Source organism: Centroberyx gerrardi, chromosome 5, assembly GCF_048128805.1.
Source record: "Centroberyx gerrardi isolate f3 chromosome 5, fCenGer3.hap1.cur.20231027, whole genome shotgun sequence".
NCBI classification, from domain to species: Eukaryota; Metazoa; Chordata; class Actinopteri; order Beryciformes; family Berycidae; genus Centroberyx; species Centroberyx gerrardi.
In genome coordinates this window covers 19,252,925-19,268,248 of record NC_136001.1, presented here as the reverse complement: position 1 = coordinate 19,268,248, position 15,324 = coordinate 19,252,925, and the positions used below count along the sequence as shown (strand labels likewise).

Here is a 15,324-nt window from a genome sequence, read left to right as displayed (position 1 = left end):
GCATTTTTGGGAGAGCACCTGTGTAGAAACGTAGGTTGGATGTTATAGGAAAAGGGTGAGAGCAGGTATGTCATGGTGATTATCAAGACGACAACGCCCATCACAGATGTTTGGTTCAATTAGATCCACAACACCTCCAGACGGCTCCACAGTGAGTTCTCAGCTGTCAACACTGAACACAGCTATAGCTACCTACACTACACTATACTTGCACAGGCTTAAAACCTGTTTCACAACACCACCCAATAATTGCTTAAGTTCCTATTGGTCTCAACAACAATTGACTAATGGGACTCCTGACTCTTCTGACTTGAAACGACTCTCTCAGAAGTTCATAAACCAAATCAGCAAACCTCAAGTTTAATTTAAAGACAATTCAACCAAGCATTGAGAACGGCCCATATCCATATTCTTTCAGATATTGTGGGAAGAGAGTCGACCATGGTCCAGACAATGACCACAGGTAGTACACCATGCTGTACATTTAAAAAGCAATACTTTGTCTTGTCACGTCATGTTTAAATATGTGTTGTTTTGAATGTTTTGAAAGGTCTTTGTGTCTTTATTCATCAGGTGTGACTGTTAGCAGGCTGAGTGTTTCCACTTGTCTTACCTCTGCCCACAAATAGTGTTCTTTTGAATATTTTGATATGTTATGATATATTTTTGTGCATTTATTTACCAGATCTGAATGTTGGTAGTTCTACCTCTGCTCCTGTAACTCCTGTGAATCCAGATTCAGGTGACAAAATAATCTTAATCAATAACATTGACTTATCACAAAATGTTGAGATATGTGTTCTTTTTAATGCTCATATGTGTTTATTTGTGTCTTTATTCATCAGGTCTGACTGTTAGTAAGCCAGGTACTACAGGTAGTTCAACCTCTGCCTATGTAACTCTTATGAATCCAGCATCAGGTGACAAAATAACAGGTAGCCTAATGAGTCACATTAATGCATCAAAAAATGTTAAGATAAGCATTGTTGTGAAAGTTTTTAAAAGTCTTTGTGTATTTATTCACTAGGTCTGACTGTTGGTAAGCCTACAGCTGGCTCTCCCTCTCCCCCTGTAACTCCAGTGAGTCCAGCTTCAGGTGAGTAAAAAAACATGTAATGTGGGCGAAGAAAAATACCCAACTAGGTGAGTAAAAAACATTACATGTTTTTTTACTCACCTAGTTGGGTATTTTTCTTCGCTGGTCAGGTGACGCATTGTGGCGAAAACAATTGTAACATGTTAGCTTGTGGCTAGCTGTGGCCCTTGTTTACTAGCAATACTAACAGTACTGATCATTTTTCCCATTTTTAGGGAAATTGAAGGACAAATGTCAATTAAGAAAAATCTTTTTTGCCTTCATTGACCTAGATATGATCAAATTCAGTGGGAAAAATGTGCAAAAATGCTGAAAATAAGTGAAAAATGACTTTTTCATGGTACTGTATAAAAAACTATATTAAAAGAAGTTAAAAATACATTTTTTCTTAACTACAGTGGAAACTATAGTACAGTGAAAAACGTTTCTATGGTGTTTTTCACCAGCTTAAGCAGTGTGTATTGCTTGCCACAATTCAGAAACCCATTTTGCATAAGATGTATAAAGCCTGTTCTTTATTGAATTCAAAGTTCTTTTAACAATTCTCTCTTTTAACTATTAACAACTCTTTTAACAATTTACATGTTAACCATATATCAGTTGCAAAGTTTTTCCTCTATGTTTTATATGTTGTGTGCCATGCACTAGTGCAGTGGGATAGAGATGGGTATGTGCATGTCTCCTTTCCCTTGTTTTAACATTGTGAGGAGTAAAACTGACACTTGCTGATGGCCTCTGTTGTTTCCACAACAGAGAAGCAGATATGGAAGTTGGCAGTGGTTGTGGTTGGTTGTGGAGTAACTGTGGGTGTCATCTTGCTGGGACTACTTGTCTACACCGGAAGGAGGACCGGTGAGAACTTTTAACCTTGATAAAGTCTAATTGTGTGTCCAATAAAGATTCAATCTGATGACTGGCTGATACATTATTGTTATTTTTTTCAATTTTCCAGAAAAATGTGTTTCCAAGAGGTAAGAAGCGTTTTTGTTTTTTTAAAGACTTTTTTTTGTTGTTGTCATTTTAGCATTTATTTTACAGTTCAAAGTAGAGATAAGCCCTATTCGCACGGGACTAGTATTACCTGGGGACCTCATGTGATTTAGAAATTACCCCCCCACGTCTGTGTTTTGTGCTGCGCATTCGCAGGGGATAAGCGAAATCTGTTTTTTTACTCGAATTTACTGACATTATCCCCCGGATATATTAACCTTGAATTATGATATGAGTCACCTGGCTTGTTTGTGCACTGTTTTTGGAGAAATATTGATTGGAAAGTGTCTGGTCGCTAGCTATAGGCCTAACGTTACTATTAATAGGCTACCACATAATGACTGTTGAGCCTGTTGAAAGATAGAAAAATGATGCCGTATGCTGCCATGAATGTCATCCATCTCGTCATCTTTCGAGATTTCGCTCTTCTGATGGATTTGAGCTTGCTCTTTCTGCGAATGGGTCTCCATGCTGTGTAGCGAGATGAGCTTCCTGAATTTGCACCCAAAATGCTGTCAAAACCTTCATTTATAATTGCCAACGCAGCCTCCATAATTCTCGACCGGAAAAGAGGTAGAAAAAAGGCGCGGAGAAAACAAAAAACCTTAAAAAAAAAAAAATACGACCCCAAATCACCGAGATGCCGATTCGCACGGGACTAATATTATCACATGACCTCTGTGTTTGGCGAAATATGGTAGGTAATTTGCGGTGGAATTTTTACTTTACAAATTACGGACATGGCAGATTCGCACGGGATTAAGATCACAGACGACCTCCGCAATTATTACAAATTACTAGAGGTCCCCAGGTAATACTAGTCCGTGCGAATAGGGCTATAGACATAAAAGACTGGGAGTGAGAGGGGATGACATGTAACTAAGATCCTGGGTCAGATTCAAACCCACGACATCGCGGTTGTACGCATCCTAGACCACTGAGCCACCAGGACGCCCCAGGAATCTGTTTTTTTTTACCTTTATTTATCCAGGGATAGTTGACTGACCATGCATCCTCTTTCTTCTCCATTGTCACCGTGTTTCACAAACGAACCAGCCACAGTCTTCTACTGTCTGCCACTGAGCAGCTCTACTGGAGCAGTAACAGGTTAAGTGCCTTGCTCAAGGGCACTGAGACATTAGTTGGTATGGGAGGAGAGAGAGCGACACTCATTCACTTCCCTCCAATCCAAATTTCCCCAGCTGGTCCTGGGATTCAAAACAGTGACCTTCCTGTCGCATAATTCAGATGTTTGGGGAGAGAAATATATTCTTCTGGATATTACATTGTTTTTCATATGTACACTCTTACAAAAACATTTTGTCCTTTTATTTCCTTTTAGACCAAAAGCCAAGGTCGATGATGACTTAACACGTATGTTGCTGCTACACAAACACAGCCGTGCCATGCCACAGCAACATCACACCATTATTCACACATGTATTGATTGCATTTGTTTTTGCCTATATTTAAATTGTGTTTTGGATTCTGTTGTAGATGTCTGTATGAACATGGGACGTCTCAACAGTGGAGTGGTAATAAACCTTTGCATCTACTAATGTCAGATGTAACATTCACATTGCCTTAAATGATCAAAAATCGCAGTGGCAAGGCATATCAGGGTGTTGCAAGTGAATGAATGTATGTTAAGTTATTTATGAACATATAAAGTTTTCTTTCCATTATCTCAGTTTCACCTTAAAGCATTGATTGTGCTGTCTTGAATAAGTTACCCTCACTCTCTCTCCCCTCTGTCCTCTCATCTCTTAAGTTGCCTGCTGGTAACAGTCAAACCTACAGTGCGGTCACTTATGTACCCGTCAACGGCCAGGTGAGTGGCAATCCACTTACTTTAATGTAGTATAGGGTTCTTACACAGGGCTGATGGTAAACAAGTTTCATAGATTACTTACATAAGCAATTTTCCAAGTTATAGCTGTTTGCAGGATGTCATTTTTACAACATATCCCTAGGTGTACAGTATGACTAACACAGTTAATTTTGTATGTGATTGTATTGGCTTGTGATCTCAGATAATTTAACACAGGCAGACATTGGATCATGCAAGACTCATTACACAGAGCTGAACTGAGGTGAACACCATGGCTGTCAGATTATTGCATGCATTCATTTTTATTTACAGAAAGTGCACACCTCTCCTCCACAGCACCCTTTATTTTATACACACTGTGCAATAAAACAAAATATCATGCAAAAAAAATCATCTTAGTGCGAGTTTCTCTAACTGGCAGGTTCTGCAGAACTGAATAGACCAGAGCCTCAAAATGAGGATGTATGTAGAACATGAAACAGTATTCAGCGTCTATTTGCCATGCTTTAGATTAAAAATATAAAAAAACTCTTATAGTTTCTGTTTCTTTCCTTTCCCAGTCTGACATGTACCAAATATACTGCAACATGTGAGGAGCCAGCTGCATCAGCCCAGAAGGATATAGTATACAGCACTCTGCAGTCATACTGAAACCCAAACCTTGTTTTTCTTGCCGTACATCATTTTCACTTTGCTGTAATACATACTAGTTAATAGATTTTTGTCTGTTACATTCTTACTCTTCCAGTAGAGAGAATCAGGAAAGATAGGAGAGAGGAGAAGATGACATGCAGTATAGTAGGCTAATAATAACTTTACAGTATGAATTTCAAAAGCAGAATTACAACGTGCTTTATGTAAAAAGGAAAGAAAAGGTGAATACCGTGTAACCGCAATGTTCTGCAGGTGTGAATCCGGTGTGGGATATTTGTTGCATGTCACTCCGTCTCTCTCTCCTATTTTTTCCTGTTTATCTCCACTGTCAACTATCTGAATAAAGGCAAAAAAGCTCAAAAATATATTAAAAAAAGTGATCAAATGAAAAAGCTTTAAAGGAAATTTATAAAAGTGATGAAACATGTTAATGATGTTGCTGGCTTGATTTCCTTGGGCATGTCATGTCAGGTCTGGTGCCCTGATGGAAAAGGCTTTATCAAGTTTGGTTTTCATTGTACACTGCTATGTAAATGCTTTAGCTCCACTGTGTTACAGAGTCTCACATTAATGTCATTCTTTAAACCTTTAAACTTGTGTTTTATTCATATATGTTGCATTCAATGTCTTTATGCTCCTTTTCCCCAGTTAGACTCTTGTGTTATTAGTGGTTCAATATTATGTTTAATTTTCTTTTTTTTATATATATATATATATATAATTGTAAACCATCTTAATTTGAAGAAATTTAACCAAGGGTAAATGATGGAAAATATTTCTTTGTGTTTATTCATCAGCTTTGTCAAACTCGTGGTTATGAGTATGTGGGTCAACTTGACAAATTATGGCTATTTATGCTCATATAACATTCTTTAGACATTGTTTAGTCTTCAACATGCATGTTCTTTGAAATGTCTTCTGCTGTAAAAAAAAAAAAAAGAAAAAAGAACAAACTGGCAGAATAAAGCAAGTTCAACATTTCATTTGTCTCATTGGTATTTTACATGATCCATATTATTGACACTAGAAAGAAAAGCTAACATATGTTTTTAGCAATTTTCTGCCAATAATACAGATCACTCTTCATTCTTTTCAAATGTAACAAAAGTGCATTTGACATTCTGCAAGTTTTTGTACATCACATCTTTTCCCTCACAGCAAAGAATCAAAGATATTTAGACTGTTGTCCTTTGCACAAAGGACCTGTTTTATACTTGGACAAAAAAAGACCTGTGCTCCTATCCATTCTTTTACTGCTTGGGTAAAATAATCTAAATGGGTTAAATATTAAACAACCACATCGTTTGCCTATTGATTAAAAAATAAATTTTCCTAAACACCTGTCTTTTTTGTAGTGTGCTACTGCTTTGGCGTAGTTTGACGTCTCTAGCCGTTCACATAGAAAATGTCGCAATTTCCCCATTGCATTTACCACTTCACTGGGTTGCTCATTTGGCTCAATTTCGAAATTTCTGTGACCTGTGAATACACCAAACCTAAAAGATATGATCGTTGGCTCCAACAATCTTAATGAAAAGTTTGTGTCAAAGGTTCTATTCTTATTACATAGCAGAGATACTTTACAGAGGGTGTATTATCAGCCCGATGTTTTCTGTGGCCAGCCTCTCAGTGTCATTCACTTCCGATGCTTGCTGTGGTTTTTCTGAGAGTAGCCTAGTTCTGTAAGTTAACACTTGAGAAATTTAACTGCATGTAGTCAGACAGACAGTCTTTAGAGGATTTCTGGACAATGGAAATATTCCTATTTATGGCTGGGCATCCATTCTTAGTCATCTTGATCTGTGAGTAGCCTAATACCTCTCATCCACATCCTTTATCGTTATCCACGAATTACAAACCAATTAGCATTTCTCTCACTTTCCACTAGCAAGCATCAAATTTATTTTATATCATGTCATCCCTGTGATGTACTGTCAGCTTGATTTATTACAGTCCCCCTATAGCCTACATTTCATTGACAGAATCACAATGTTAGAGTAGGCTATCTCTTTCTACTTTCTGCATTGAAGTTATTCATGATTTAGTCATTGTAGCCTAACTAGATCCCTGGTCAACACATTATTTCTCCAACTACAGATTCCTTCCATGAGATCAAAGTACAAGGTCAAGGTCAGTCCCTGTTTTTTTTTATATTATACACAAGCCCTGCTGTACTGTTATCACTGTAGGACACATCGTCTGCTGTCAATTTGACCATTTTTTCATGCTTATATGGCAGTTCAGTTACATTCAGTTACAATTGTTATCAATGCAACTTTTACATATTTAATAAAACATATGTTCACCTTTAAATGTCCAGGCTTTCCTCAGCCTAAACTGACAGTGAGTCCACCAGTCATCACAGAGACAGACTCAGTCACATTGAGCTGTCAGGCTCCATCATCTGTTTCTGAGACTCGGTGTTATTTCAACATTAAGATGGAAGCGATTTTGAGACATCAGTCTTGTCAGCAGACACTGACAGGGTCTGAGTTGCTGTCGTTGACACATCAGAGTTCACCTGCTCAGGTTGAAGTGCGATGTCGTTACACTGTACAGAAATGGGGGGTAAACCATCCATCTGAACACAGTGACACCTTTTCTATCACCATACAAAGTGAGTGACGACTATTCCCATGCTCTGATATGTTATTATATTTTGCTATCAGTATAAGTTAACACAGTGGTTTTCAACATGAGGGTCGAGCCCCTAAGGGAATTGTGGGAGGGTTTTGAAGGGACAGAAGATGTTATCATGTTTTTATTAATTTTATGTGAAATATTTATTATATGCAGCCTCAAGGCTTCCTCTAACAATTAAGTTTAATAGCCTGAAATGGAGAAAACAGTCATTGCATGGTGTCATAGTTCAGGTGTGCTTTTATTTTTAGGGGCTGCACCAAAAAGTGGAGAGAACCGCTGATCTAACAGCTTCCATTCCCATTAGAAATGCCAGCTGTAGCAGTCAGTGTTACAGGCGACATTAGCTGGCACTGTGTTACAGTTTTGTCAGTTTGATAATTTAGTTGTTGCCAGAATCATGTTGAATCTGAATAATACATATAATAGGCCTGCGTAAGGTTAACATTAATTTATTGCCAAATGTTGATATATGTGTTCTTTTGAATATTTTGAAATGTTTTTGTGTATTTATTCACTAGGTCTTGGTTTTGTAACAAGTTAGCTTGTGGCTAACTGTGCCTGTTTCAAATGAGTGTTGCTACCAATACTAACACTACTAATAAGCAATTTTTAGGGAAATTGAAGGACAAATGTTATTTTTTTTGCTTAATGCAAAAAATGTCTGGTGACGAAAAATAACTAAAATTCAAAATGTCATGGTGTCCTTTTAGGCAGACTTTTATGACACATTTATAACACATCTAGTATAAGCAAGATAAGTTAATTTTCCTCTCCCTATAATGCTTTTATGATGAATTCACAACATGTCTGTTTGGTGTATGAGATATGGCACAATCATAAAATATTCAGAATCAATGCACCTTAGTTTTGTAAGCCCTTTATGAAAATTTAATCTGGAAATCAATTAGACCTGCTGATAATCATGCAGTGATGTGGAAACGTATTTTCCCCGTGTTCAGAGGTCATTGACTGGTTAAGATCCACCTCTGGAACTGTCTGAACCCCACTGACCTGCGAGCTTTCTCTCCTGTGCCAATTCCTTTCATGAGATAAAAGTACATGGTCATGGTCTGTCCCTGTTTTCTTTAATATTATACACAGGGCCGGCTGTACTGTTGTCACTGTAGGACACATCGTCTGCTGTCAACTTGACCCTTTCATGCTTATGGCACTTGCCAGTTTCCTCTACATTCAGTCACAGTTATCAATGCAAGTATTTAATAAAACATATTGTATGTTCACCTCTAAATTTCCAGGCTTTCCTCAGCCTAAACTGACAGTGAGTCCACCAGCCATCACAGAGACAGACTCAGTCACATTGAGCTGTGAGGCTCCATCATCTGTTTCTGTGACTCAGTGTTTCTTCTACATTAAGATGGAAGCGACTTTCAACCGCTTCTCTTGTCAGCAGACACTGACAGGGTCTGAGTTGCTGTTGATGGCTCATCAGAGTTCACCTGCTGAGGTTGAAGTGCGATGTTTTTACATTGTAGAGCATGAGGGGCGAAACCGTCCATCTAAACACAGTGACACCTTTTCTATCACCATACAGAGTGAGTGACTATTATTCCCATGCTCTGATATGTTGTTATATTTTGCTATCAGTATCAGTATAAGTTAACACAGTGGTTTTCAACATGAGGGTCGAGCCCCTAAAGGAATTGTGGGAGGGTTTTGAAGGGGCAGAAAATGTTATCATGTTTTTATTCATTTTATGTGAAATATTTATTATATGCAGCCTCAAGCCTTCCTCTAACAATTAAGTGAAACAGCCTGAAATGGAGAAACAGTCATTGCATGGTGTCATAGTTCAGGTGTGCTTTTGTTTTTAGGGGCTGCAAACCAAAAAAAGGGGAGAACTGCTGATCTAACAGCTTGAATTGCCAGCTGTAGCAGTCAGTGTTACAGGCGACATTAGCTGGCACTGTGTTACAGTTTTGTCAGTTTGGTTGTAGATGTCAGAATCATATTTAATCTGAATAATACGTATGATACATTTGACCGCACACTCTTTGTATTTCACATTATACACTCCAGATGATACACAAAATTATTAATTAGGATGAATGTGAATTGAAAGTGTACTGTTTGGAATTGATAACACTACTATAACATGAAGCGTACTTCAATGCATTATGGCACATCATGCATAAAGATTTTTTGTGAATCTTTATTTCAGGTCAAAAACCACAGATGAGTGTTCAGCACAGTCAAGCTGAGCTTGTTGACTTCACTTGCTCACTGCCTGGATCTGCTAATAGTGAAACCAGATGTAACCTGTACTTTGGAGAAGGAAGTCATCCAGTTCTATCAAAAACCACCTGGAAGAAAAGGACAAAAGACAAAAAGTGGTTCTGCCAGTTTACAGTCCCAATAGAGGACTTGCTCAGATATCTACACTCTGAGCAGCAGAAGGAGGCTAGCTGTGATTACAGCTTGGGAAGTGAGCCTCACTCTGTCTCCCCCCGCAGTGACGGACGCAGCTTAACTCGTAAGTCAGAAAAGACATGAATACACATAATACACTGACTTCATGTGATGCACTTACCTTTATTGAAATTGATGAATTGATGAATAGAAAGTGAATTGCAACATATGGTTACTGGATGCATAAATTCGGACAACCATCCTATGAGTGTACGTATGAGTGGACACACACAAGTTTGAGTGTGACAGCATGACATTGGATTTACCAGTACACAGGATATGATGTATCCAATATTGCATTTTTGGGAGAGCACCTGTGTAGAAACGTAGGTTGGATGTTATAGGAAAAGGGTGAGAGCAGGTATGTCATGGTGATTATCAAGACGACAACGCCCATCACAGATGTTTGGTTCAATTAGATCCACAACACCTCCAGACGGCTCCACAGTGAGTTCTCAGCTGTCAACACTGAACACAGCTATAGCTACCTACACTACACTATACTTGCACAGGCTTAAAACCTGTTTCACAACACCACCCAATAATTGCTTAAGTTCCTATTGGTCTCAACAACAATTGACTAATGGGACTCCTGACTCTTCTGACTTGAAACGACTCTCTCAGAAGTTCATAAACCAAATCAGCAAACCTCAAGTTTAATTTAAAGACAATTCAACCAAGCATTGAGAACGGCCCATATCCATATTCTTTCAGATATTGTGGGAAGAGAGTCGACCATGGTCCAGACAATGACCACAGGTAGTACACCATGCTGTACATTTAAAAAGCAATACTTTGTCTTGTCATGTCATGCTTAAATATGTGTTGTTTTGAATGTTTTGAAAGGTCTTTGTGTCTTTATTCATCAGGTTTGACTGTTAGCAGGCCGAGTGCTTCCACTCGTCTTACCTCTGCCCCCGTAACTCCTGTGAATCCAGGTTCAGGTGATGAAATGACAGGTATCTGAAAGTTAACATTAATTTATCACAAATAGTGTTCTTTTGAATATTTTGATATGTTATGATATATTTTTGTGCATTTATTTACCAGGTCTGAATGTTGGTAGGCCAAGTACTACCAGTCGTTCTACCTCTGCTCCTGTAACTCCTGTGAATCCAGATTCAGGTGACAAAATAATCTTAATCACTAACATTGACTTATCACAAAATGTTGAGATATGTGTTCTTTTTAATGCTCATATGTGTTTATTTGTGTCTTTATTCATCAGGTCTGACTGTTAGTAAGCCCAGTACTACAGGTAGTTCAACCTCTGCCTATGTAACTCTTATGAATCCAGCATCAGGTGACAAAATAACAGGTAGCTTAATGAGTCACATTAATGCATAAAAAAATGTTAAGATAAGCATTGTTGTGAAAGTTTTTAAAAGTCTTTGTGTATTTATTCACTAGGTCTGACTGTTGGTAAGCCTACAGCTGGCTCTCCCTCTCCCCCTGTAACTCCAGTGAGTCCAGCTTCAGGTGAGTAAAAAACATGTAGTATTTACATATTGATAATTATATTATACATATTAATTGTCTTTATTATTCAATTTAGATGGGCATTTTTCTTCACTGGGTAGGTGACACATTGTGGCAAAAACATTTTGTGACAGGTTTGCTTGTGGCTAGCTGTGCCCCTTTTTTTTTTTTACCAACAATACTAACAGTACTGATATTTTTGTTCAAATTTATGTTGGTTCAAATTTTTTATTTTTTGAATTTTTTCCCCCCACTGACCTTGATATAATCAAATTCAGTGTGAAAAAATGAAACAAATAGAAAATAAGACACAAGTGAAAGATGAAGACGTTTTCATGGTACTGTATCCTAGAAGGTAGTTGGCTGAGATGAACTATTGCCTATGATACGAAGGTTACCAAGTCCAATCCAGATACCTTGTGAGAGAAGATTTCTAATCTCACAGTGTTTTAGAGTCCAGGTAAACTTGGTATTAAATTGTCAGTGCAGATAGAATATGTATCTACTGTTTTTATGTAGATAGTATTCCTTGGGCAAAATGAGATCTCAATCTTTCTTGGATTTACGAAAGTGTTTCAGTAGATGTCAGGTCCTCATCTCCACTGCCACCTACTACAACCCATCAGCACTCAGCTTCACCGGTCTACTAATCACCCGCACCTCTTTCTCATCATCAAGGACTGATGACCCCCTTTATATTTAACCTTTGTTTCAGTTTCTCTTTGGGTAGCATTGCTGTAGCTTCTCGTGTGTAAATGCTAGACCTCAATTCTCAAATCCAAATGTTTGTCACAGTAGGTACGATTTATCTGGATACAATTAGTGTGTGGGTTGACATTTTAATAGCAGGTGTAAATACGATCTTACTGACAGATCAAAACAAGCCCTGCTGATATTACATATTGAGTTCAACTAGTCTTCTATTGATAGACTGATGAAAAAAATGCTGCATTTTCACCGTCCCTTCACTGTTGTGAACTATTGCAATGCTATAGGTTTTTTTTTTTATAGGTATAGTTTATATTTTATATACTTACCTAAAATATATTAAAAATAAATTTTTCCTGAGTGGAAACATAGGTTACTAGTACAGTGAAAATGTTTGTTTCTTTGCTGTTTCACCAGCTTGAGCAGTGTGTATTGCCTTGCAATGCTACACTTCAGAAACCCATTTTGCATTGGATGCATAAAGCCTGTCCTTTATTTAATTTAAAGTTGTCTCATGTTCACAACTTCATGGCCTCTGCTGTTTCCAAACAGAGAAGCAGATATGGAAGTTGGTGGTAGTTGTGACTGGTTGTGGAGTAACTGTGGGTGTCATCTTGCTGGGGCTGGTACTTATCTGCACCAGGAGAAGAACTGGTGAGAACTTTTAACTGTTAACCTTGATAAAGTCTAATTGTGTGTCCAATAAAGATCCAATCTGTGATTTTGTAGCATGAGTACATACACATATATTACTGAAGGGTAGAAAATTAAAACCATCCCCATCATTACCAATTTGCCTTTGCCAGTCAGTATGAGAGTGTAGAAAAGGAAATAAATACAAAGCTACTTATTGGGTTGAGCTGGGCTACATAGGTGGTGTTATACTCAGATTCTTGATTGGATCTTAAAAGCCAATTACAGTCTTAGAGAAATATTTGATGCGCCTTCACATGTCTCTATGATCACTGGCTGATTCATTATTGTTTTGTTTTTGTTTTTTTTGCAGGAAAATTTGTTTCCAAGAGGTAAGAAATCTTTCTTTTTAACCTTTATGTATTCAGGGAAAGTTGACTGACCATGCATCCTCTTTTCCATCGTCACATTTCACATTTATTCAGTTCACATTCACACCTAGGAGCTTCCCAGTACAGCCACAGTCTATACTGTCTGCCACTGAGCAGCTCCACTAGATCAGTAACGGGTTAAGTGCCTTGCTCAAGGGCACTGAGACATTAGTTGGTATGGGAGGAGAGAGAGCGAGACTCATTCACTTCTCCTCAATCCACATTTCCCCAGCTGGTCCTGGGATTCAAAGCAGTGACCTTCCTGTCACATAATTCACAGAGATGTTTGGGGAGAGAAATATATTCTTCTGGATATTACATTGTTTTTCATATGTACACTCTTAGAAAAACATTTTGTCCTTTTATTTCCTTTTAGACCAAAAGCCAAGGTCGATGATGACTTAACACGTATGTTGCTGCTACACAAACACAGCAGTGTCATGCCACAGCAACATCACACCATTATTCACACATGTATATTCCACTTATGTTTTTGCTTATAGTGTATAAAGTTGTGATTTGGTTTCTGATGTAGGTGACTGTATGAACATGGGAAGTCTCAACAGTGGAGGAGTGGTAATTTAAAAACTTTTGCATCTATTAATGTCAGATGTAACATTCAAATCACCTTAGTGAAACATCTCAATGGCAAGTCATATCAAGCTGTTGCAATGTGAAGTTAAGTCCTCTCACTCTCACTTCTCCCCTCTTCCCCTCGTCTCTCAAGTCACCTGGTGGTAATGGTGGCACCTACAGTTTGATCACTTCTGTACCTGCCAATGTTTTTCCCACTGGTGAGTTGCTTTGCTCTATCCACTTACTTGAATGCAGTATAGGTTTCATCCAGGGCTGATGGTGAAGAGTTTCATAGGTTACATAAGCCATTTTGCAAGTTATATAATAACTGTTTGTCGTTTTTTACAACATATCCCTAGGTGTACAGTGTGACTAAAAGTTAATTTTGTAGAATAGAGATCTTATGATCAGGAAAACAGAGGTGCTATGACTTTAAATAAGGGAAGTGTGCAATAACATCAACATTACAAGGTAAAAAAAAATTGTGCTTTGGTGTAGCAACTGATTTACCGTGTGTCCCAAAAAGGGATTTGTGTGTCTCCATATGTGATTGTATTGGCCTGTGAGGCAGATATTAGATCATGCAAGACTCATTGTCTGAACTGAGGTGAATGCCATGGCTGTCAGATTCTTGACTCTGATTGGTTGGACTGTACGCATTAATTTTTATTTACAGATAAGCTACACAGCTCACACTGTGCAATAAAACACTGAATATCATGCAGAAAATTAACCTCAGCGTGGTTTCCTCTCTGACAGGTTCTGCAAAAGTGAATAGACCAGAGCCTCAAAATGAGGATGTAAGTACATGAGGAGTATTCAGCGTCCATTTGCCATGCTGTAGATTTAAAGAACTCTAACAGTTTCAGTTTCTTTCTTTTCCTTCCCCAGTCTGACACGTACCATGTATACTGCACCATCTCTGAGGAGCCAGCTGCATCAGCCCAGAAGGATATAGTATACAGCACTCTGCAGGCATACTGAACCCCAAACCTTGTTTTTCTTGTTGTATATCATTTCACTTTACTATAATACATACTAGTTAATTGATTTTTGTCTGTTACATTGTTTCTCTTTTTATAATGGTGTTTTAACTTTATTGGACATTATTCATTAGAGAGGATCAGGAAAGATAGGAGAGAGAGAAGATGGCATGCAGTATATGCAATGTTTTGAGTAATAAAAAAATATAGTAGGCTAATATACTTTACAGTATAACTTTCAAAAGCAGAATTACAAAGTACTTTACATGAAAAGGAAAGTAAAACAGCAACATAAACATGGCAAAAACATTGAGGTATAAGAAAAATGGGTTGAAAGTGATAAAAAGAAAAACAATTGAGAAGAAGAAAAAAAAACTAAATTAAAAAAAAAAGTTTAAAAGTAAATTTATAGAAGTGATGAAAACATGTTAATGATGTTGCTAACTTGGGCATGTCATTTCAGCCCTGGTGGAAAAGGCCTCATCACCTTTGGTTTTCACACTGTGGAACTACGTGCTATAAATGCTTTAGCTCCACTGTTACAGAGTCTCACATTAATGTCATTCTTTAAACCTTTAAACTTGTGTTTTATTCATATATGTTGCATTCAATGTCTTTATGCTCATTTTCCCAGTTAGACTCTTGTGTTATTAGTGGTTCAATATTGTTTTTACATTTATATTTATTATTATTTTATTTATATATATATATATATATATGTACAGTATATATATATGTATATACATACACACACACACACACACACACACACACACACACACACACACATTTCATAAAAGTTGAAGAAGTTTAACCGAGGGGTAAATGATGGAAAATATTTCTTTGTGTTTATTCATCAGCTTTGTCAAACTC

At 37.6% G+C, this 15,324-nt stretch overlaps 2 protein-coding genes and 1 long non-coding RNA gene across 3 annotated transcripts; all 3 read left to right on the top strand.

The window, feature by feature from the left end:
- Positions 1–705: 705 nt before the first annotated feature.
- LOC144539351 (uncharacterized) lies at positions 706–5,477 on the top strand. Its single transcript, XM_078283741.1, has 8 exons — positions 706–935; positions 1,028–1,096; positions 1,850–1,948; positions 2,049–2,067; positions 3,429–3,460; positions 3,584–3,621; positions 3,858–3,917; positions 4,478–5,477. Exons 1-8 carry the CDS (start codon positions 785–787, stop codon positions 4,508–4,510), a joined length of 501 nt encoding a protein of 166 aa, XP_078139867.1. The 5' UTR covers positions 706–784; the 3' UTR covers positions 4,511–5,477.
- An 810-nt stretch (positions 5,478–6,287) lies between these two features.
- On the top strand, positions 6,288–7,056 carry LOC139932212 (uncharacterized). The gene is made up of 3 exons (XR_011785541.2): positions 6,288–6,373; positions 6,669–6,701; positions 6,892–7,056. It is a non-coding gene; the product is annotated as an uncharacterized LOC139932212 (long non-coding RNA).
- Positions 7,057–7,113: 57 nt separating this feature from the next.
- Positions 7,114–15,015, top strand: LOC139932211 (uncharacterized). Its single transcript, XM_071925918.2, has 15 exons — positions 7,114–7,188; positions 8,471–8,767; positions 9,394–9,705; positions 10,356–10,400; positions 10,511–10,600; positions 10,692–10,766; positions 10,870–10,959; positions 11,052–11,120; positions 12,381–12,482; positions 12,835–12,853; positions 13,269–13,300; positions 13,428–13,468; positions 13,620–13,686; positions 14,228–14,268; positions 14,360–15,015. Exons 2-15 carry the CDS (start codon positions 8,590–8,592, stop codon positions 14,450–14,452), a joined length of 1,254 nt encoding a protein of 417 aa, XP_071782019.2. The 5' UTR covers positions 7,114–7,188; positions 8,471–8,589; the 3' UTR covers positions 14,453–15,015.
- Positions 15,016–15,324: the final 309 nt, after the last annotated feature.

Excerpts from the sequence above, each read along its gene's own strand:
- LOC139932211 (XM_071925918.2), top strand. The coding sequence starts at position 8,590 with ATGGAAGCGACTTTCAACCGCTTCTCTTGTCAGCAGACACTGACAGGG. Across the intron at positions 9,706-10,355 it reads TGACGGACGCAGCTTAACTC|ATATTGTGGGAAGAGAGTCG; the intron begins GTAAGTCAGAAA and ends ATATTCTTTCAG. Across the intron at positions 13,687-14,227 it reads TGCCAATGTTTTTCCCACTG|GTTCTGCAAAAGTGAATAGA; the intron begins GTGAGTTGCTTT and ends CCTCTCTGACAG.
- LOC144539351 (XM_078283741.1), top strand. The coding sequence starts at position 785 with ATGTTGAGATATGTGTTCTTTTTAATGCTCATATGTGTTTATTTGTGT. Across the intron at positions 936-1,027 it reads ATCAGGTGACAAAATAACAG|GTCTGACTGTTGGTAAGCCT; the intron begins GTAGCCTAATGA and ends TTTATTCACTAG. Across the intron at positions 3,918-4,477 it reads ATGTACCCGTCAACGGCCAG|TCTGACATGTACCAAATATA; the intron begins GTGAGTGGCAAT and ends TTCCTTTCCCAG.